The following is a 25,348-nucleotide window of genomic DNA, read 5'->3' on the forward strand; positions in this document are numbered from 1 at the left end:
ATCCTTTAGGGCCTAAAGCATTGAGCTAACAGATAATACATGGGCCATGTTGGGCATTGTTAAGCTGATTTGACTAAGGCCCTGATAGTTAAACCATCAAAAGCCCAATGACGCCAAAGTCTTTCAGGAGCATAATAAAAGCCATTTTGACACCCAAACAACGTGTATCAATTCATAAAACTATTTGATTTACATATTTGATCATGAGATAGGAGAAACTATGTTATACATTGCATCAAGTAATAATGTCAACTAAAAAACTCTCTGCCATTTTATTTCATATTTAGAAGTGAATATTACATATATTCTTCATCCCGAAAAATTAATTGAAACAATAAGTACATAAATTAATAAAGAAGGGCATTCTTGGAAATAAATAAAAATATAATTAAACAGAGTTGGTTGAAGGTAATGGAACAATCTTGATATATTCAGCAAGTGCCCACAATGGGAAATAATTCCTGTACAATGGATAATTTCATAATTTAATATGCATGTCTTCAAGGACGTTCCCGTAATTTCCTATTTTTGACGATACACAACAAATGAAAAACAAAATCAATTTAACTTTCAAAATAGAAATCATTGGAATTAAATACAGTATTACTTTTTCTTTATCCAAATACTACGTAAGTCATTTTTCATGGACAAGCATGTTTTGTAGAGGTATTATTGTTGATTAAAGTTGAACACGATTCACACGAAGATAGTGAAAATAGTTTATTATCATAAATTGATGAAATTAGAGAAAATATGGTGGGAGTTGACAAATTATGTTGATTAAAAGAGAATAAAGTCACCTAAATGTTACTTATTGGTAAATAAATTAGTGGGATAAATTAATTAGTAGGAGCAATTAAATATATATGTTTTGGGAGAAGAATTGATTACCTGATGAGGAAAATCACCATTTTCAAGCTGTGAATTAATCAAAAGTTTTGTTGCACGGTGTAGAGGACTAAGGTCCCTATTCGCCTGATTAGGATTTCATAAACATATAAAATTTAGTAAGACTCAAAGACAATTTTATATACACTTGGGTACAAAGTGTATCTAAGGCTATATTTTGCTCATTTTGATGAACATTGCTCAATGAATCGTTGAATGAGAAAAAAAAATTTAAAAAAAAAAAAAAACTTGGGTACACCTTGCACCACTTGGGTGTATATAGATTTTTTAAGAGTTGGACTTTGAAATTTCAATAAATAATAATGGTTCTTCCACTCAAAGATAAATAGATAAAACCCATTAATATTTGCAATACCAAGAGCCCATTAGTAAATTTACTTATTTTTAAGTACTCCTTTTTAAATCTCATTTTACTTTAATCACTTTAACTAGGTGTTTGTCAATTGAAGACCTTTAATCTTTAATTATTTATTTTTTAAAATCATAAAAAGATCAAAATTTGTAAGAAAACGAGAACAAAAGGAGAACTTCCGCCTCTTTGACTAATATTTATGCTTTATACATAAGATTAATTAAACATAGTTATGTGGATATTTGTTAGAATTGTTTCAAACTATGGCTTCAAATATTTACATTTTATAATTTATAGTTATTGATTATTAAAGATGTCACTGATCAAAATCTTGCATTGATATGTAGATTGTTCAAACTTCAAAGTGGAGCACTTCAAAAAGCAAAGGAAATATAAATCTATAAGTTAGAATGTACCTGCCCACCATGGAGTAGACCCATCAAAGCCCACGCAGTTTGGACCAAATTGGATTTTGTAAGCGGCACAAGTTTCTTTTGTTATATCCATGAGAGCAATACATAAGTATAATTGTATAAATATATACTTCAACAAGTATGCAAAATGCTAAAGGACTAAAATTTAGAAAAATACTGAATTTATAGAAAAAGAAAGTTAGGATAAATAATCTCATTAAAACATGTAATGTTGTCTCTTGTTAATACTTCATGATAAAGTTTTTGTTTATCCTAACATGTTTGACTTTAAGTATACGAGTGATAATTTCTCCTTTGAGTTGGAATTACTACATTTAATTGTTAATTTTTTTTTTTTTAATCCACCAAATCAATTAATTAAAAATAATACAAAAAAAAAAAAAAAAATCAAATTTATATTATGGCAAAGTTGATGTGGCAAAGTGTTAGAAGAAGTTATGAACTAAATTACCTCCTCGTGACATGAAAGGTAGCTCTCACCCCAGCCACCATCCTCCATTTGTGTTGCGAGAAGAAATTCAACACCCTTTCTAATGGCTGCACAATTATTGTATGTCTTTCCTGTCACGGCTAGTCCTTTAAGAGCAAAAAGAGTCCCATACGTGAAGCAAATTCCCCAATTTCCGTACCTACACTCAGTATTATGTCCATCGATGTATGTTATATCTTATATAAATACTAATTTCATCATCTAAATATAGTTAATTTGGTTAAGATTTAGTAAGGGTACATTTTATTTTGGTAGGAACTAAGACGTATACACAACCCTTTTATTTTTGCCACGTCAACATTCAAATTATAACTGACTACATTAACCAGTTTTATGTAATACACATAATAATATAAATGTAGCTACATACCAAGATCCATCAGAAAATTGAGAGTTCTCAAGGTATTCAACAGCTTTTGTGATTAGAGTTTCAATCTCTTTCTTCCTATGGCTTGGATATAACTTCTTGAACAATACTAGAGCTTGAATTACCGAACTCGTACACTCTATGTACCTATAATAATAATGTGTACCACGTACAATCTTCTTATATATGTATTGCTAGCCATTCAAAAAAAATAGTAACAAATGTTGAATTTGTGTAATTGTGAACATTAATTTACTGGTAATTTGAATATATACTCACTCATGCTCAACGATAACGTTGGCAAAGAAATCTGTTGAGTTAATAACCTGAAATGGTCCAAAAGAATATAAGTTCATATTTAGAGATAGCGTTAAAACATACTCCAATCGTCTAAAATATCATTTGTAGTAGTCGTTTTATCTTATACTCCGTAGAAAATAATCATTTTTGTTTTCAAGATGATTCTAACCTATTAAAATTATAACCTTATATAATATAATTTTGTTAACAATATGGAAATTATTTACTCACTTCCAACCATTTGTAACCTCTTGCTGGCTCCCAGGCAGTAAGCCCTCCATTTTTACTCTGCAATAATAAAATCAAGGAGTGGTAATTAAGAATATTGTTAAATACGTAGTATTATACTAGTATAAGTATTTTCGTGTTCGTGTATACTGTGTAAGTAACACCTTCAATTACAATTCACCACACCAAGCTAAGTTGGTCTAGTGGTAATGGTAAGTTTGTCACCTTACAACCAAAAGGTTGTGGGATCAAACCCCACTAGAGGCAATTTGGTAAGAGGATTCTCTTACCTCCCCCCCCTCCAACTCCCAATTTGTCTAGCCCGCTAACTCGGATCGGGTTGGACTTGTGAGAAGTTCCAACTCGGTAGGGCCCTTCTCCTTACCAAAAAAAAAATATTACAATTCACCATATTATCGGCATGCTGCATTTGATATGTGTAACACTTGTTAAAATACGAAAGGAGTATATATATGTTAACACTACATATATGGTACCTGTAAAGAAAGCAAGACATTGACGGAATCAAAAATATGCTTAGTGTGTCCATCTTTTCTCCAACAATTTCAGGGGGCATCGTTGATAAGATTAAGCAACACTTGATATAACAAATACAAGTAGAAAATTAGAGGAAACTATATAATTAACAAATTAAAAACGTACAATTGCATTGATGAAAAGATAAAGGACTACCTTGAGAGCTTCAGCAGTGCAATCAGAAACTTGCCAACCATGATCTGGAGCAGAGAATCCCCAAGCTCCCTTCGAGATGTGACGATACATACTTTTGAAGTCTCCAGATGGATTTTCCTTTATCTACAATTTAAGATTGTTCAGTATAGAGCACATACCTTTTTTTTTTTTTTTTGTTCTTTTAATTTTTTATTACTACGTATAATAATTTGATTTTCACGCTTATTAATGCAGATATTGTACCATTAATATTTATATTACGGAGTAATAATTTTATTTTAGTAAAAAATATAAAAGTTGATATTATGATAATATAAATCAAATTAAATCTAACAAGCCTCTACATACAAATCACAAATTACAATATGTTTCACAATAGATACACTGTTTTTATTTTATACTTTCCAACACATTATATATTTATATTGACCACTAATTTTTCATAAATTAATAAATAAAGCACTATTTTAGTTTGATAATTTACACCATACGTTAAAATATACGTTGAGACTAAGGGCTTGTTTCGATTTATTGAAAATAACTGAACTGAACAGAAATGATTGGGGCTGAACTGAATTGAACTGAACGGACGCATCATGTGTATATAAATAAGGTAAATATGTAAGAATAAGGTGAAGAAAAACTATCATTAGTCACGTTTAAGAAAGTGTGTAACACCGTACCTGTGACTCTTTGATGTAGAAGTGAGCTTTGTTTAAAGCAGGTCCAATTTCATCAAGACCCAGATTTGAAGCTAACAATGCTTGGACAGATAGTCCACAATCCCATTGTTGGCTCCCAATACCCTGCACTTTTAATCCATCCTCGGATATCCATATATAATCGGAAATTCTAGCAAGATGTTTCTTGAAATCATCTCCTTCGGGATTTTCCACCCAACATGCCAACATACATAGCACCTATACAAAAATCACTCTATTAGATACTCCCTTCGTTTCATTATTTATTGCCTATTTCTCAAGAAATATGGTAATTAAGAAAAATGGTGAAAATAGAGGAATATTCTATTAGAAAGATAAATAGAGAATATTGTATGAAAAACATAAAAAATAAGTAATGATTTTTTCGATATACGTGTATTTTGTATAGGAAAGATAAAAAGTAAATGGAGTTATAATTATGCGCAATTTTTAGAAACAGACACAATATCTTGGGATACCCAAAAAAAATACCGACGTGAAATAATGGGACATAGGAAGTAGTAGAAAATACATGCAATTTAAGTAAAAGAATTTTCAAAAAATTTCGCCTTATGGGTACGTAGGCACGTGGCTTGTGCGTGCTATATCTCACTCCAAGGCTCCAAGCTAGATATGTTCGACTATGAATCAAGAACAAATACAGATCAATTGATGATGAATCCTGTTAATGTCACTTTTCGAAAATCTAAGAGTGTTTCTATACACCGAAGAAATTGAAAAACAATACTTACGCCGTTCTTTTTTAGTTGACACGCTTTGTCTTAAGAAACTATTTATAAACTTTTCTTTACTTAACATTTGTGATTTATACCTATGATGAAACATAGTTATACGTGATCTTGTTTAAATCTGCCGACCTAGGTTAAATGAGTTATTCCACCTGGCTCAATATACAGAGTATATTATTAACATCAACTTATCAACGAAAAAAAGAACGAATGGAAGAAGTATATATATAGCTTAGAGCAAAGGTTTTAAAAACTGACTAATTTTGAAACAAGTCAAACAACCCTACCAAACACGAAATGTCCCAATCTAGAATATAATATGATCTGGATAAGTACAACCATTTAACAAGATGTACTAAAATTCAAAATTACTCCACCCAAGCATGCACCCAACTAGAAAACCTAACCCAATTGATGTCTTGATGATGACTCGAATTGACACTTCTACAATAGCAAATTTTTTAAATACTAGTATTACCTTTTCCACACATGCAAGTGTTATGTAATGACTGTTTTCGTCTTCGTAATGTATGTGCTTCATAGTAACCTCCAAAGCTTTCTTTCGAACTAACTGGTTTAGGGGCCATCGAGTAAAGAAAGACTCCACAAAGTAATGTAATGTGTCCCAAATCAAATCTTGAATCAATGGGTGAGGGTAAAAGAGATCTTCCTGCGTATGGTCATCATCATTTAATTAAATATCCAATTGGTACTGCAATAAACTAATTTTACTTCCACGTTTATATAATTGCAATTATTTTATTTTCATTCTTGCCAATGAATAAATTCAGACCATTAGTTAAATGTTGTTACTCAATATGAAAGCACAAATTTAAACAAATAATGTAACAAAATCCCACGTGTTAATATTAATTATGAATCACTTATAGGGTGCATATGAATAGTTTAGCATACAAAACCATGCAATTAAAAATAAACGAAGGATATATTAATTATCAAGGTTTTATATCACTACTGTATAGCTACTGGCCTTGGAATAATAACTAATACGAAGTAATTTGTACGAGTATTATTAAATTTTTGAACTAAAACATAAAATACGGTCCATAAACTTTGCCAAAAGTTTGATTTTGGTCCTTATACTTTCAAAAGTATGATTTTGGTCCCTCAACCACCAATGACTCATCAATTGTGGTGGCTAGTACAATGAGTCAGCAAAATTTAAGGACATTGCCTTATTTTATTGCTGATTGGACTATAGTTTAGGGACTTTCTAATGCTGACTGGACCAAAGTTTAGGGACTTTGCCTTTTTTTTTCCTTTCAATTGCTACTAAATATGTTAATTAACCATATATACCCTTAATTAATCTAAACTATTATTTCCCTTCAAAAAAAAATCTAATACTATTATTTTATTTCTCTATCTAATATTAAATTTATTTAATTTCCCACATTAATTTTAATAATTTTATGTTTTTCTTTCCTCAACTTCTTACCTTCCCCATTTTTAAAGCTCCTTTACCCTACATATCTAACCCACTTCCACCAGCACCACCCTTTCCCACCGGAACCTAAACCCCCACCAAAGCCACCAAATTCCCCATTGTACTACTCCCACTAAAATCACCCAAAACCTAGTCACTCCCTATGAAAACCACCAAAACCCCCACCAACACCATCAACGAACCACCAACATTGCTGCCATAAAAAATGAAACACCAAAACCATCAACACCCCAACCGAAAACCACTAAAATCTCTATCACTCTCACCAAAACCATCACCACTCGCATTGAGATTGACCAATACCCTCACCACTCTCAGCAAAAACCACCTATACCGCCACCACTCTCACTGAAAACCACGCACCACCTCTAGATTTTCAAGCCTCTAACTTACCAATACATCCAAATGTATAACCTATAAAATTATAAGTACATATTATTATCCAAACTTTAAGGTGGTGGTCGTCTCGTGAACTTGACATGGGTTACTCCTTTATTTTTTTTTCTTAAATTCAAAAGTAATTGTTTTCGATTTGATTTTTTTTTTTCAATTTGATTGGCTTTTCTAGATTTTTGGAAATTTTGATTTTTTTTATTAGTTTTAAGACAGTTGTGGTGTAATGATGGTGATGGTGGTGGTTTATGTAGTGACGGTGGATGTGGTGGTGGAGGTTACTATTGTGGTTTTATTTTTGGGGCAAAGCGCGTCGTTTTATTTTGTGGTGTTTCATTACGCCACATGTCTTGCTGAGTCTCTAAACTTTCTCCTTAAAAAATATCTAATACCAAGGTCCCTAAACTTTCACCATTCTTAATATAAAATGGCATGTCATATGGGCAAAGTCCCTAAACTTTACCCTTCATTTGACAACTCATCAATTTAGTCCCTAAACTTTGCCTAGTCATCAATTTTTTCGCCGGAATAAGTGTTTAGTGGTGGTGGAGGGACCAAAATCAGACTTTTGAAAGTTGAGGGACCTAAATCAAACTTATACCAAAGTTTAGGGACCGTATTTGGTATTTACTCGTTTTTTGGATCCAATCAATACAGAATATTACTCCATAGATGAGGGTTATGTATAAGGAGTTAAAAATTGAAAATACAAATAAAGATGAGGGCCCGAACAAAGCAGGGTGGGTTCGCCCAAATCCACTTGCCATGTTTTACCCGATTTTTGATTAAAGGACATGGATGCTTAATAAGCGTAGGATTATTTAATATGCCTTGCACAATATATAGATATTCATGTTATATCATTAATTAGGGTATGATATGATAATTATAGAGAAAGAAAAGCAACTTGTATTAATTCATCTTCTTAGGGTTTAAGAGAGAGAATTAGGAGAGGCGTGAACTTTCATGGTTGTTTGAGAGCTTGTAATCATCATCATCAAATTACTTTATAGTGGATTGATGGGTTTACTCCTGACACTGAGTTCTCACGATAACTCATCTTCCCTGTCTTTGTTGTTTACTTGTTTTCGCTCTTTATTATTGTTGATTGTCATCAATCGCATACAAGGCTACAAGCTAGCATATTCATTAATACTAATTAATACGGAGTATGCCACGTGATAAAGATAAATGTACTTAAATGTGTGCATTAAAACAAAGCATAAGAATAAATGAAACAAGATCTTACGCGACACATTATTTAGGTTTGTGTTTAGTAGAAAGGGTTCTTCTCTAAGCTTATATTTTTCTTACCCAAATTGTAAATTTTTTACTTCGTTATAAACACGAGCTATGAATCACCCCTTTGATTAAAGAGTAGGTAAGCCACAATGTTGCAAATAAATAGGGCACATAAATACTTTAATTAAAATAGGAGGATCTTACCGCAGCACAAGAATGACGAGCTTTCCTCCAACTAATTTGGTCAAAGGGTTCGTTGTAGAGTTCTTTTTTAAGTTGCTTAATTAGTGGTGTTATTGGACCCACAAACCTTTTTCCATATAAGTATGACATTGGCATAAGCACCATTCGAGTGTAGCACCACATTTTACCTACATTTAAATCATATTATAGTCTTAAGTATGTAATTTGAAAGTGTTATATAAGTGATTCATTAATTTCAAAAAAAAAAAAAAAATTATCAGTAAATAAATAAATAAAATTACTGTATGTATACCGACCGATATGCATTGGAAGAAAGGTTGGAAGAAGAAATAACTCAGGTTGCATTGGGTTACATCTAGACCAATCATATAGACCAAGTATCTGAAAGAATACACAAATCTAAGAGAATTAAATATTCTTAATCTTGATCATTTAGTAGGATTATAATTCTAAAGTTAAATAAGTTCCCTCATTGTTATTAAAATTCCAATTTAAATCTTTAAATCTTACGATTTATTATGATTTACGTATATCATACGATTCGATTTACGATTCTACTCGATTCTCATATTTCTCTTAACTAGCGAAAACCTTACAAGTTCAAAACATGCCTACAACGTTATTTATAAATACATATTGTCAAGTATTGGTTGCTTGGTGGATAAACAACTCTTTTCTATTAATAATTAGGTTTTAAACTTAAAATTTAAATATTTTCAATTAAATTTAGATATGACGTCTTGATTATGCATATCTGTAGAATCTTACGACTTTAATAACCTTCTCGATTCTGAGAGGCCCTTCCGATTCAATGTAGAATCCTGATTTTAATAACCTTGAGTTCCCTTCATGGCTTAGCCTCTATAATGAATTTCAGCATATAATAATCAATCAATCAATCAATCAATCAAAGCCTTAATCCCAAAAGTCAGCATATAATAATATACTGTTAAATTTTATGGTCTCTAAAACGCATTTTTTTCATCAGGACTTACACAGAGCCAAGTTTTCCCCCAGGAAGGAATAAGTGTAGCGCTGCCATGGTCAAGGATCCATTTGCGAGCTCTAGGGCACGCGTTGTCATCACCTTCATCAGGTCCTACACCAAGCATCCGCAAACAAATGTAATTGAGCACGGTACAAAACATTGTGCTAGGTCCTTCACAGTGAAATCCCCAACCTCCATCTTCATTCTGCCATAACAACAATATATAATCAGGACGTACTACTAATAGCTATAACTTATGATTGTAAATGGTACAAATTATGAGCACTCATTTTTCTTGTCATGTTCTAAAAAAAGTTAACTCTTTGACAAGCATGCGCTTGACAGTATATAAATTTGATCATAAATATAAGACAAGAATTAAATGACTACCATACTATTTTAATGATATATAATATAATCAGTTTATTTTTTTCACCTTATAAAATGACCACAATTAGTCTTATAATATCTACAATGTAAATGTAAATTTTGAAAATTTTAATCCAACATAAAATAAATATTTTTTGAGAAATTATAAAATAAGATTAAAAATTACATAAATGAAACTAAAAATTTGATAAATTAAAAAAATATTGATAATAATATTTAATATCATTAATAAAGTAATATAATTAATTACTTGAAAAAAATATGTCAATAATAAACTATATAATCATTAAACATTATGATAGTCATATATCAAATGACTACTGGCTACTGTAAAATTTTCACAAGAATAAGGGATCAACCTGATGATTGTAAATGTTACGAAAAATTTCTGTTCGGTGTTGAGCTGAGATAATAGAATTTAGATGTCCTGTAATGTATAAGCAAAATACCTATAGCAAAATAAAGTTAAGTTTGTTAAGGAATTAAGTAGTGAAGAGTTGTACTTATTACGTGTATAAGAATCAAACTATTAGAAGCTGATAATTTCTCATAATTATTATATCATATATGAAAGACGACTGACCAAGGGAGGGATGTAAAATAGAGGAAAAGCAGTATCAGCAGGCCAATGGCCATCCTCAGCTTGCAAAGCTATAAGGTAACGAGCAGCTCTCTTCATCGTCGTTGAGGCGGCTTCGAGTGTGATCTCCTCCCCATCCTCCACCTTCACTTGAGGTATTGTTTGCTTGAAATTTTTCTCACGTAGGAACTGTTAGTTGTTCAATTAGTGTTGCTTTTTAGATTAAAAAAAAAAAAAATGTTCTAGCGCTATTTTGTAACTAGCTAATACGGAATATAATTATACGGAGTAATACAAATATGGCCTAATATATATTTTGGTTATTTTGTGACAGAGTTAATAATAATATATAATCAGACCTGATGCGGCCAAATGAGATCACCACAAGCCTTAACTTGAAAGCGTTTTTCATAAAAGTTACGACGAATATCTTCAATCTCCGCTCTCTCTTCAGAGGTGCCATACTCGGGATCAAATTCCCAAGTTTGGCGCCCCAAAAAGTTGTTATGACTATACAAGTAAGGTTCATTTGCCCCTTGTGCTATCTTCAACTTCCACATTATAAAATATGCTAAAAATGTATCATAGACTAACTTTCATTTAATTTTTGTGTAAACTCGATTTGGAAAGAGAGTAACGAGATTAACTCCAAGGTTTTGAGATGTATTGTGGTGGTATCAATTCAAATTTACATGTGTATATATACTTGTATTTAATTTGGAAAAAGAGTAAAGACATTAATACTGTAAGTAATTCCAAGGTTTTGAGATGTATTATTATGGATAAATTCAAACTAACTTACTTTATAAATACTGTAGGTTTCACATGATTTAGGGCCTATTTTGATTGACTGAACTCAGCTGAACTGAAGTGAACTGAACTGAACTGAACTCAGCTGAGCTGAACTGAACTGAACTTATTAATTAGTGATTTTAACTACGAATTAGTGATCTTTGATTATTTATTGATTATTTATTATTATTATTATTAATATAATTAATTATTGATGATTATTATTATTATTATTATTATTATTATTATTATTTATTGATGATTATTATTATTATTATTAATATTATTATTTATTGATGATTATTATTATTATTATTTATTACTTATTGATTATTATTATTATTATTATTATTATTATTATTATTATTATTATTATTATTATTATTATTATTGTTGTTGTTGTTGTTGTCGTCGTTGTAATAAGAGCTTAAAAGAATGAAATTTGACTTTATATCATTAGCAATATCATTAGACATAAATTAAGAGCTGAACTGAACTGAACTAAACTAAACTGAACTGATTTGAACTGAACTGAATTTCAACGGAAGAGAACAGGCCCTTAATGGTCCATTAAAGCTTTGATTAGTTCAGCTAATAGCAACGTCAAAATAAAACGTACCTCATTTACCAATGAATTGAGCAATCCTTTAGAAGTATTGAAGATTGAGAATATATTTGGCCCTTTACATTAAAAAAGCAAAAGCTAATAACAAACATCTTGGGGTATTGAATAAGATAATTAAAAGTAAATATTAACTTGAAATAAACAATAATTATACCGATTGACGCGTAATTTTGACATGCATTTTCAAATTATTATTATATTAGAAAATATTTTATAGGGTTATCTACTTTAATTACTTGTACTCCTAAAAGCTAACTAGTGAAGTTGTCAACTACTTGCACACCGAAATTGTGGTTGAAGCTTTGCATTGAAAGACTACTATGCAACCATTAATTACAAAGTCATGTTGTTAGTTAAGGCGGGATAAAGCCATAAAGGGTATGATTTAGATATACTTTTTTTTTTTTAATTTTTTATCCAAAGATGGAATTGAGTTTAGGTTTAACGTGTTTCCTATAGTTGTACTTACATTTAGGTTGTGAATTGATGACATGTCAAATTGTCAATCATCATATTCATAGATTGTGTTAAAACATACTACCTTTGTACAAAATATTGTCAAATTGATGACATGTCATGTCATGTCATTTAGTTTCTATGACTATTACCATTGTTTTTTAATCTATACAAGTATATCCCTTAAGACTATGTTTAATTTGCCTTTTTATATCATTAATATCTGTTAATTTTTCATTTGACGTGTTGAGGTTAATCCTAAACTAAATTTGCGAATTAATTACTCCACTTGTAATGTTAATTTCTAACAATGTTGAGCTATGTGCTTATAAAATTATACAGATAAATAAAGGTAAATTTGGTGATATATAGATAGTTGGTGGATGGAGGTGGGTGGTGGATGAAGCATTACCCAATCCACCTCCCATCGATTGTCAGTTCTACAGTCGAGTGGAGAAGGGAAAAGAAAAAAAACTACATTGAAGAGGAAAGAGAAACTAACTGAAGGACCAAGTTCACTTGATAGTGTGATACTAAGTATTAACTATAGGGGGATTTTGGATACATACATGTGTTCTATGAGCACCATACATTATAGGGGTATTTTGGTCATTTATTAGAAACTTTAAATATCAATGATATATTTTGTACACCATTAAAAAAATATATACCCACATGAGGATATGTATGATGCTCATATATACCAGGTATGTATTATGGACTTCTCCACTACAGTATTGAGTAGTCTTTAAAAAAAATAAAAGTATTAAGCATTTACTCCCTCCGTTTTTTTGCCCTTTTGGGATTTTGGCACTATTTATTAAACATATTTAGACCATCTCAATGAGTATTTGTTAAGATCATCTCAATGAGTAGATTATTAATATTCAATTATTATAATTTATAGTTGACGATAATTAAAGATATTATTAGTTAGCGAGTTTAACATCAGCATGTGTGAAATATCACTATGAGGCATTTAAAACTAAAACAGAGGAGGTAATTTTTTTTATATTTTCCAATCTTACTTTTTTATTCTTATTTTGAGGCCCCATTTCTCCATTACAGCTGAGGCCCAATTAAGTGTCAGGCCTGCTTTAAATTACTTATATACTACGTATTACAACAATTGGTATTCTATGCACCATGGTGCACAGTAAACTACATGCTCCAGCCCACACGCGGCCCAATAAACACAGCCCAAACAAAAAACACGCCCAACCCAGAACAAAAAACGGAGTTCCGTTTTTCAGTTTTTTTTTTAAAAAATAACCGTTTTATTTCTTACAAACCGCCACTTTATTTTTTTAATCATTTTAAATCATTCTCTCTCTTCTCATAAATTATAAAGCTTCATCTTATAAATTCATTTGCAATTCTCTCTCCTCATTTCATTTTTCTCACTCAACTCTAAATTTCTCTCTCTAAAAACTACTGCAATTCCATGGCGAACGAAGAAGATTCACCGAAAACACCTTCAAAAAGGTGAACATCTCTCCAATAACTTTGATTTTTACTCGATTTTGATCAATTTGTTAAGTTTTTATTGTTTAATTTTTTGAAATGTTAAATAATAGATATAATTTTGTTTTTTTTTTTTGTAGAAAATCGCAACAAAGTTCGTCTGATGATGAAGACGATAATATGTAAGTAATATTTTGTTCTAATTACTAACAAAACGAGCAATTTAAACCCTAATTTTTGAAATTGAAAAATAATTTGATACAAAATTTTGTTGAACAGGACATTAATTAAGATGTTCAAAACGAAAACACCAAAAACGAAGAAATTGGAAGATATAAAAGCAAGTCCAATTGTTGATCACAAAATTTTGCAAGAATTAAACAAAGTAATTTCAGAAAGTCCATCAAACAGGTATATTTTGAACTTTTAATTCATATGATTCCTGTTCAATGTGAATATATGTTATTTTTTTGAAGAAGAATTATAAATACTCAACTGAAAAACCCAGAATTTTGCATTTATGTTTGTATATATGCATGCATGTTCATCAATTTTAATTATGTATTGATATATTTTTGAACAACCCACAAAAATCTTTTGAACAACAATAAATAGCCACTGAACATATTTCATTTCACTTTGTAATGGAATTATAGATAATAATTAATTATTAAGTTTTCAGATGAATACCCTTTAAAAAATTTTGAACAATAAAAAACAAACACTGAACAACCCAGAATTTTGCATTTATGTTTGTATATATGCATGCATGTTTATCAATTTTAATTATGTATTGATATATTTTTGAACAACCCAGAAAAATCTTTTGAACAACAATGAATAGCCACTGAACATATTTCATTTAACTTTGTAATGGAATTATAGATAATAATTAATTATTAAGTTTTCAGATGAAAACCCTTTAAAAAATTAGGATATGTTCACATAAAATTTAGTTTATATTCATATAATATGTTAATTTTGTTGTAATTTTACTTTATTAACAGTCCAAATGCTGGAGAGCCCCATGAAACATCTGAACAACATCCTGAAACATCTGAACTACCCTCCCAACCCACTGAACACCAAGAACCAAAAAAATCTTCTGATGTACCTCCACAAATGTCTGAAATCCCATCAGAAAATCAACCAGAAACTTCTGTACCCTCATCAACAAGTTCTGAACTAAACAAAGGAACTTCTGAACTCCAACCTGGAATTTCTGAAAAACCTCAACCAAATTCTGAAAATCCTGAACAACCTCAACCAAATTCTGAAAATCCTGTTCAACCTCAAACAAGTTCTGTGGTCCCAACTGAAGAACAAGGAAATCTAGTTCAACCTCAAACAAGTTCTGTGGTCCCAACTGAAGAACAAGGAAATCCTGTTCAACCTCAAACAAGTTCTGTGGTCCCAACTGAAGAACCAGGAATTCCTGAACAACCTACAGGACATATTGAACAACCTACAGGAAATTCTGAACCAGAAGAAAGCAATGGTGACAATAATGGTCAGCCCAATATTGAACAACCTACAGGAAATTCTGAACCAGATGGAAGCAATGGTGACAATAATAGTCAGCCAAAGCCTAGGTAAAATATTAATATGTTTTTGATCATTTTATTATAGTGTAATGTTCATTTAAATACATAAATGTAAATATTTTTTTAACTTATATAAATAATTTAAACAGGAGAAGGAAGCACGTAGCTACAAAAAAAAGGAAGAACACAACACCTACAACACCTACAACACCTACAACACCTACAACAACAAGAGTGTTGCGCAGCCAAAGTACCCCAGAAGGGCAAAAAAGTCCTGTTGAAGCAGAGGTTATTCCAGAATCAGAGTTTAACAGAGTTCAAAAGATTAGAAAGGGGGTTCAAAAAACACAGAAGGGGGTTCAGATCAAAGAAAAAACTGGTGGAAAGGAAGGAGGACAACCTTCAGAAAAGGTTGTTAAAAAGGGAATTCAGAAGAAGGGAAAAGAAGTTCAGAAAAAGGCTGAAGAAGTTCAAAAAAAGGACAAAGGAAAACAAGTTGAGAAGATTGAGAAAAAGAGAAAGAGAAAAGTTGATGAAGATGAGCTGATTGATGACAATGTAGTGATCTTGAGTGATGATGAGGAGGTTAAAGATGATAAGCTAACTGTTAGAGTGGGTCATGTTAAGTTTATGAAGTTTGTAAGTAACTTAACCCCACAACAAAAACAAGCAGTCGAGGATATGGGATTTGGGGCATTTCTTTCTGTAAATTTGCCTCAAAAAGATGCAGTATTTTGTGCTTGGCTGTTAAAACATTTTGAAGAAAACAGCAGCACTCTATACTTGCCACTTAACAAAACAGTGGAGATCACTGAACAAGATGTTCAGATTGTATATGGAGTACCTAGAGGTAACAAAGTTGTTACAGAAAAAGAGCCAAAGAAGGCAGAGGAAGAAGATGAAGATTTGGAGTTAGTGACACCTTTGATGAGGTGGAGGGAAATGTGGGGGTGCAAAACTGGAAGCCCTAGAACACAATGGATATTTGAGAAGTATGAAAGTGAGGAAGAAAAGAAGAACAAGAGGGATCAGCAAGCTTTGCACAGGAGGAAATATGTCACGACAGATATAGAGTCAAAAGAGAAGAACACAGGGGAAGCAACTGAAATGTTCAAAATAGATTTCCTTGTGCTTGCTGTGAACTCAATGATGAAAACAAGCCAAAACCTTCACTGCCACTACAAATTCCTACACTCAATTCAAGATTGTGATGAAATAAAGGAATTGAATTGGTGCAAATATGTGCTACAAAGTCTGATTTCCACAGTGCCTGAGTGGAAACAAAACACCAAGGGTTTTTTCAAGGGACCACTGCCTTTCCTGTTGGTATGCTTCTGACTTTTGTTATTTTAAATTTTTTGTTCATATTGTATTGCATAATGTTCAAAAGTTATACCTATTAGTTCAAAATTAAAAAAGGCATATGATCAAAATGTGTTTGCCTTATTATAGCATTTAAATTATAACTTTTATTCTTATGTTCAAAAGTTTTTGTATGACTGTTCAAAATTTAATTTCTTATTTTCCTGTGTTTGTTTAAAGGTTTTTTCTTATGAGTGTTCAAAATTTTAATGCAATATATTAATATGTTAAAAATTCAAGGTTTTTAATTATGTTTGTTCAAGATGTTAATGCATATCTTGGTTTCATTTTTTTAAAAATTCGTAATGGAAATAATGTTTTGGTATGCTTTTGTCATGGCACAGTTGTTGTATTGTGATCGAGTGCAAAAAAGAGGTATTGAGCAACCAAGGACATACCCAATAATTTCAACTTGGAATAGAGATATGATTCAAGAGAGAATGAAATTAGAGGGAAAGTCTACATTTGGATTGGGAAGTGTGCTAGAAAGAATACAAATACCTGGACAGCAACAACCAAAAGTTGAACAACAAGAAAGTGCTGAATCATATGAGAATTTGCCAACCAAGGTTCATTTTATTTTCTGTTCAAAATTCTTTTCCAGTAGTTCAGATTGTTATGAAACATGTTCAAATGCTATCGTCAACTTATAATGAATTATAAAATCAGTCATAACATCATTAAAGAATACTTTAAATTAAGTCCATTTACTTTTCTGTTCAAATTTTATTTATAATTGTTCAGATTGTTATGATAAATGTTCAAATGAGTTAGTATAAAGTTCAAATAATAAAGAACACTTTAATACTTGATAATCAGATCAGTTATATATTCATTCTTTATATTTCTGATGTTCATCAACTTATAATGCATGTTCAAAATACTGTAAACTTAAGTGAATGATTTTATATTGAAAACAGGAGGAATTTATGGATGATTTGATGGAGATTGTCAAGACTTTGGGAACTTGTGTTTCAAAAATGTCTGAGAAGCTGAAGCTAGGGAAAAATCTGTTCCCTAACAACATGATAATCAAAAGTGTTGAAGGTCTTATTGGGAAAAGAATGAGTGATGCTTCCAATTTGAGTGAAGATGAGGCTTTCTTTGGAACTGAGGCTTTCTTGAAGGCTATTGATCAGATTGAAAGAGAGTATTTGGAGAAGAAGGAAGCTGAGAAAAAAGAAACAGAAAGAAGAGAAGCTGAGAAAAAAACAGAAAAGGAGAAAAGAAGAGAAAGAGCAAAAGAGAAGATGGGGGAGGATTATAACATGGAAAGTGCTTTTAATTTGGAACTTCAAACTCCTCCAACACCAACTGCTCATTTTTCTATGGAAAGTGCAGATCAAGGGGCAGAGAGTACTGTTGTTGGGAAAAGTACTCTTGACCTAACACTTACCATAGGCAGAGGAGAGAAAGGTCATGAGAAAAAAGTGCCTGATATTGGTGAAAAGGGAAAGGCAAAGGAGGTGCCTTTTGAAATGGCAGCAGCTGATGCACATGGAAAGTCAACAGATGTGCCTTTTGAAGACATATTTGATGATCCCACTGACTTTACCAATATATTTGAAACCAATGATGCAACACTTGACGATATTTTGAGGAACCCACTTTCAAAGGATTTTCACTATCAAGGGTAATGTAATTCTATCTGAACATCTAAGTGTAATTTTTTGGGCAGTACGGTAGTAAAGAAAAAGAAAAACATATGTAAATATTTTGGAAGTAATGTAACAAATCTGTAATTTTTTGGACAACTAGGATAGAAGCTGAAAAAGTCAGCATAAATATTTTGGATAAAATCAGAACAAGTACAAATATATATGTATTTATGAATTATTGAATGATATATTTACTATATTATTTTTCTGTGTTCAAATAATTGTATTAGATGCTCATATGTCTTTGTTGTATGTTCAAATCTACAGATCTAAAGAAGAAGCAGGAAAAGAAAAACAAGTTTCTGAAAAATCAAAGGGGTAACTGTATAAGAGCATATATATTCAATAGAAGTTCATTAGCAATTCACATACAGTTCAGTTATATAAACGTATAGTTCAAAAAAACTAACAATACTTTTATATTGTTACAATAGACCAAAAACAAAACAGGATGTGGATGCAAACAAAAGACCACGAAGAGAAGTTACAAAATTGCCAGCTTGCCTAAAATCCCCATTCATGATTAAATATGTGGATTTGTTCAAAAATGTTAGTGCAATGCAAGCAACTTTATCTGATTATGCATTCAGTGAAGGTCCTAAAGAGTAAGTTTTCTAAAATAATTTCGTTGTTCAAAAATTAATTTACTTTGTTCAAATATTTATTTATATAATTCAAATAATAAATTGAAGCTTAACTTAATTTGTTTTTTTTTCCTTGTATTGGCAGGGAAGTACTGTACCATGATGGAGAAAATAGTGTCAATAGGGAAGAAATGAGGACACTTGGAACAGATGAAGAGGTGGACACTGCAGTTATCGATGCTTGGGCTCATATTCTGAACACCAAAGACAAAAAACATAGCATTTACTTCTCCACAATGCCATACGTAAGAAAAAATATATTCAATATTCTTAAATGAACCTTATTTAATATTTTTCTACAAACTGTTCAGTATATTTTGACAAGTGTTCATTATATTTATAATAACTGTTCATTATTTTAATGGTTAATTGCAGTTGATTGTCTGCACAAACAAGGGTGAAAGTGTGAACACCACAAAAGAAGTAAGACATGAGAAGTTTGTTGAAAGACTGAATTATGAAATGGCAAACAGTGGTATCTCCAACACAAAAAAATATAGCGAATTCTTCTTTCCCGTGGCTGCATTTGGTCACTTCTACTTGCTATGTATCAACATGTACAATAGCACAGTTGATTTGATTGATAACAGGAAGCTTCCAATGAATATCAAAGCATCTACCAAATATGAAGATAATCCTCAAAAAATGGTAAAAGTACTAAATTATTTTTTGTTCAATTTCTTCTTAGACTGTGTTCAGTATATTCAGTTGAGATGTTCAAAAAGTATATTTTTATGTTTTACAGCTAGAAGCTTTTGCATATTTTATGCGAACAAAGGATTATACAGGAAGCGATGTTGCTAGAGTCTTAAGTTTCAAGACTGATTTAATCAAGATGAAATGGAGAAGCAATTTGGATTCTAAAAATTGTGGTGTTTACTTGATGAAACATATGGAAACATACACAACAGAGCCTTTGGTAGAATGGAATTGTGATTTGAAAGCAAATAATGTGAGTATCAAAAATACTGTTCAAATGTTTTCTTGTTATGTTCAAAGAATTTCATATATTGTTCAAAACTATATAATTTCGGGTTTAATGTTCAGGTTGATCAAATAAGGAAGCTTAGAGTTCAATATTGTTCAGAAATAATATTAAGCCCCACCAACAAAGAAGGATACAGAGTGAAAATGGCAGCAAGAAGAAGAATGGAGGAGAATTAAAATTTAGATTTATTGACATTTCAAAAGACAGTGATTTTATGTAATTTGTTTGAATTTGATGTTTGATGAAGACAAATGTTGTTTGAATTTTTAATTTGGATTGAAATTGACATAAATATGTAATATTTGTAGTAAATGTTGACATTAACATTGTGTTCAAAAATTAATCCTTAGTAGTTCATTTTATAAAACATGTTTGTCAATATATAATTTGATTAAAAAATAATAACAAAAACTTTATCATGCAAAAATTTTCAAATATATTGAAAATATATAAGAATTTGAATATTATTACATATATTGAAAAATTATGAATTACTTGTCTTGTCAAAAATTGATAACATTGCATCATAACTTGAAACATTCGAAGATCCAGAAGCATGAGACCCTTCATTCCTTGCATTGCGACCGGCATCAAAATACTAAAAACACAAAAATTAAAAGAACAATAATAAAAATAAAAAAAAAACAAAATTTATACAAAAAAACAATAATACAAAATAAAAATGTTCACACTTACTTGAGCCCATTTACTAGTTTCATATCGAAAACTTCTGTTATGATTCACTTCAGATACCTTCCTTTTTTTAGCCTGAGAACCACTTGAAACCTAAAAAAAAATATATAGTTCAGATTATAATGCCTTAAGTTCAAATTAAATGAAAGAAAGTTCAGAACAAAAAAGTTACATTTCTTGCAGAAGACTGAGAACCAGTTGCAGGAAAATTAGTTGAAACATGATGACCATGAACCTAAAGAAAAATAAGGTTAGTTCAGAACTTAAAGTTAATAGTTCAAAAAAAACATTTGTCAGTTCAAAATATAGTTCAGAATCTGAAAACAAAAGTTCAAAAATAATCTCGAAAAGTTCAACAAAAAAAATTACATTTGATAAAGGTGGCTTAGTTGTTGGAAAAGAATTTGAAGCTTTGGACGAGGATGGCTGAGAAGAATTAGTTGAAGCTTGATGACCAAAAACCTACAGGAAATTAAAAATAGTTCAGAATCTGAAAACAAAAGTTCAAAAATAATGTGAAAAAGTTCAGCAAAAAATATTACATTTGATAAAGGTGGCTTAGTTGTTGGGAAAGAATTTGAAGCTTTTGATGAGGATGGCTGAGAAGAATTAGTTGAACCTTGTTGACCAAAAACCTACAAGAAATTAAAAATAGTTCAGAAACTGAAAACAAAAGTTCAAAAATAATGTCAAAAAGTTCAGAAAAAAACATTACATTTGATAAAGGTGGCTTAGTTGTTGGGAAAGAATTTGAAGCTTTTGATGAGGATGGCTGAAAAGAATTAGTTGAACCTTGTTGACCAAAAACCTACAAAAAATTCAAGTTAATTTAGAATAATAAAACAAAAATTCAAGAAAAAATTAAAAAAATTCAATAAAAAAAATTACATTTGAAAAAGATGGATGAGTAGCTCTTGAAATATTTCCAGAGGAAGGCTGAACATTAGTTGTATTTGAAGCTTTTGATGAGGATTGCTGAGAAGAATTAGGTCTTGAAAAATTGTTGGATGATTCACCTTCAAACAACTACAAAATTAAAAGGTTCAAAATATAACATAGAAAGTTCAAAAGAATGACAGTTTAAGTTCAAAACAGAATAAAAATTACATTAGCTGAAGATTGCTGAGTAGATTTAGTTGAAGGATTACTATTTTTGAATCCTTTTCCATTTGAAGCTTGAGAACCAGTTCTGAACCCATCACCAAAAACCTAAAAGAAAAAAAATGAAATTAAACATATATAATACAAAACAGTTCAAAAAAGACAATTAAAATATTTTTTAAAAAAATACTTACATTTGTTAATGAAGAATGAGAAGCATTGTTAGTAGCTTTACTATTTGTACTCTGAACATTCTTTTTCTTAGAAAGTACAGAGAGATTTGGTCCTTGTGTTGTTGGATGTGAATAAACCAAAGGATCTCCATCATCATCTAAAACCTACAAAATTTTAAAAAATTATAAGCTGTTCAATAAGAAAAAACAAAAGTTCAAATACAAAGATCAGAGGTTCAAAATTACCTCAACAACTAATTTTTGGACAGTAGCTCTGGCTTCGTCTTTGTATTTATCTACTTTCTTTTTCCAACCCTTAGCTTTATTACATGCTTTCTTAACAGTACTCTTTGGCCTGTAGTTCCTCTCACCCTTCTTCCTAGCTATTTTTGGATTGTTTATAAACCCTTCTTCATCACCATCTTCTTTAGCTTCTTCACCAACTTCAACCTCATCAATATGAATTGGACCCATCACACTTTCCACCTTTTCACGTAGCATTTGAAAAGTATACTCAACTTCATTTCTTGCTAAAAGATCATCTTGACATGATGTCACTAACTAAACATACTTCCTAACTATTTGAACTCTCCAAACAGCAGAAGGGACAACTTTAACATCTTCACATGGCTCTTCATCAGAAACATGACTACACATAGCCTTCTTAGTCCACCTCTTCACTATATACTGTTCTGGTATTTTTTGAACACAGTGAATATTATATATACGAAGAGAGTGTCCACATAACAACCCCATCTCACTCCAATACTTACAAGTGCAATTGATGTTAAAGGTGAATTTCTCATAAGTAACTTCATGCCTTATAATGTCTTTATTTGGCCTCCAAACATAATAACAAATAGTCTCATCATCTTCATGCTTTCGCTCTTGACAACATGAAATACCTTTTGCAAATTGATCCTCAAATACCACATACACAGAAATAGTATAAATCTCCCTAGCGTGTATGAGCAAACTAACATTAGCTACTGCAAGATGACGGTTACCCCTCAGAAAACGAAAATCTTGCTTACTTTCTTTACGCTTCCATTCTGATATAACATCAAGAAAAGTACTATAAAAGTCACTCAAACCATCTGTTTTATTCAATCTATTAGAAACAGAATGATTTGTTGTTTCACTCCTTTGGGATGACAATACTCCACCCGAAAAATAATCATTTGAATAAGCAGGGCACCATTTCTCTTTGATATCATACAAGTGATTTAACCAATCATTTTCTGAACACTTGTATTTTGTCATCATTCTATTAAAAACAAAAAAAAGATACCAATAAACAAAATAATAATATAGAAGTTCAAAAAAAAAACACCAAAGTTCAAAATATATTACATACAATTCATATATACTTGTTAAACAAAAAGAGTAAACAGATTGAAATTAAATAATTATTAATTCATATATAAACAAAGGTTCAAATCCTAAAAAATAAATTCAAATAATTAACAATAATGTTCAAAACGAAATAAGTCATGTTAAATTCAATAAAATTAAGTCCACAAATACGTAAATATCTGAGTTCAAATTAAGACATAAGAAGTTCAAAATATAAAATAAATAGTTCAAAGAAAATTAAAGAAAGCTTACCTTGGCCAGTAATGTTCAAATTCAGCAGGACTTTCACAGTACTTGAACAAATAATCAAATACTTCTGGAAACCCTTCCAATATTCTCAGCCCTCCTATATTGGTCTTTTAATTCTCACCGAGGTGCCAAGTGCACAAACGGTGCCGAGTACTTGAAAAAATTTCTCGTATTGCTGCAGCAATTGAAGGGGCTTGATCAGTCATTAAGGTTATGGGGTGTCGACATTCTCCCATAGATCTCATAAATGCCTCAAACAACCATACAAAACTGCTGGTCTTTTCATCAAGAACAAAACCCATTCCAAACATCACATTATTACAATGATGATTCATACCAACAAAAGGGGCACAAATCATACCATATTTGTTGGTTCTATAGGTAGTATCGAAAACCATCAAATCACCAAAAGCTTCATAATCCCTTCACATTCTTCCATCCCTCCAAAATACACTACAAAGCGCATGATTTCCATCAACCTCAAACTCATAATAAAAGTCACTCTCTTTGGCTTGTCTTGCAGCAAATGACTTGATCAAAGCATTACAATCACCACCTTCTAATCTGCCAGCTTTTTCAGTAGCTAGAGCATTGTAAACATCAGTAACAGTGTAGCATAGATTAGGAGATCCACCAACTTCTTTCCTCAAAGCACGAAGAGAATCCGTAACCCTAACACCACTAGCCTTCATAGTACTTATGAACTTCAAATGCTCACCTTGCATTTTCCTTTGAGACCTAAGGAGATGTCTTTTCTCAACAGGTATCATAGCATGATTGTGATCCATATTGTGTTTAACAGCAGTCCAAACACCTTTCTCATCAATAACAAAATCAATATAAGCTTCACAACAAGTACGATAATCCAACTTAGAATACTTCTTAGGCACCTTAGAAGAAGTATCCTTCAAACCAGCATTTGAACACACATAATTTCTGCCTCTCCAAACACTTGAAGTACCAACATATCGAACTTTCCCTTTCCTAATACTAAATCCATGCCGAAATGCATAATCATTGTACATTTCATATGCCTCCGCATCACTTTTGACTTGTTTCCACTGCAATTCAGACTTTTCACTTTCCTTATAAACAACTTCATACTTATAAACTGCAATAAACAAACAAAATGCATAACCAACATTATTATAGTTCAAATATAAAAGAACATAGTTCAAATAACAGAATAAGATTGTTCAAATAAAAGAATAGCATGTTCATAATTACTTGTACAATTCTATATTAAAAAATATACATGATCAAAGGTTCAATAAAATGAAATAAAGGTTCAAAAATAAAATGACAGTGTTCATAATATATTTAACTACGAATAAAACGACTAATACAAATATAAAAGAACATAGTTCAAATAACAGAATTAGATTGTTCAAATAAAAGAATAGCATGTTCATAATTACTTGTACAATTCTATATTAAAAAATATACAGGATCAAAGGTTCAATAAAATGAAATAAAGGTTCAAAAATAAAATGACAGTGTTCATAATATATTTAACTACGAATAAAACGACTAATACAAATATAAAAGAACATAGTTCAAATAACAGAATTAGATTGTTCAAATAAAAGAATAGCATGTTCATAATTACTTGTACAATTCTATATTAAAAAATATAGAGAATCAAAGGTTCAATAAAATGAAATAAAGGTTCAAAAATAACATGACAGTGTTCATAATATAGTTAAACTACGAAAAAAACGACTAATACAAATTATAAACAAATAATATTCATAA

The 25,348-nt window shown here is 30.8% G+C and overlaps 2 protein-coding genes and 1 pseudogene across 3 annotated transcripts; all 3 read right to left on the reverse strand.

Moving 5' to 3' along the window:
* Window positions 1-371: 371 nt before the first annotated feature.
* On the reverse strand, window positions 372-11,048 carry LOC145571863 (beta-amyrin synthase 1-like; annotated as a pseudogene). Its single transcript, XR_014096635.1, has 17 exons — window positions 10,848-11,048; window positions 10,492-10,677; window positions 10,268-10,357; window positions 9,526-9,723; window positions 8,827-8,911; window positions 8,531-8,697; window positions 5,702-5,893; window positions 4,457-4,693; window positions 3,774-3,896; window positions 3,578-3,678; window positions 3,084-3,140; window positions 2,832-2,878; window positions 2,556-2,699; window positions 2,147-2,324; window positions 1,678-1,752; window positions 892-975; window positions 372-522 (listed from the first exon to the last, which is right to left on the reverse strand). The product of XR_014096635.1 is annotated as a beta-amyrin synthase 1-like (transcript).
* An 11,501-nt stretch (window positions 11,049-22,549) lies between these two features.
* On the reverse strand, window positions 22,550-23,251 carry LOC145570772 (protein FAR1-RELATED SEQUENCE 7-like). The gene has a single exon (XM_081629913.1). The coding sequence runs from the start codon at window positions 23,249-23,251 to the stop codon at window positions 22,550-22,552; it is 702 nt and encodes a 233-aa protein (XP_081486039.1).
* A 767-nt stretch (window positions 23,252-24,018) lies between these two features.
* On the reverse strand, window positions 24,019-24,618 carry LOC145570773 (protein FAR1-RELATED SEQUENCE 5-like). The gene has a single exon (XM_081629914.1). The coding sequence runs from the start codon at window positions 24,616-24,618 to the stop codon at window positions 24,019-24,021; it is 600 nt and encodes a 199-aa protein (XP_081486040.1).
* Window positions 24,619-25,348: the final 730 nt, after the last annotated feature.

Source organism: Chenopodium album, chromosome 12 (genome assembly GCF_948465745.1).
Source record: "Chenopodium album chromosome 12, dcCheAlbu1.1, whole genome shotgun sequence".
NCBI classification, from domain to species: domain Eukaryota; kingdom Viridiplantae; phylum Streptophyta; class Magnoliopsida; order Caryophyllales; family Amaranthaceae; genus Chenopodium; species Chenopodium album.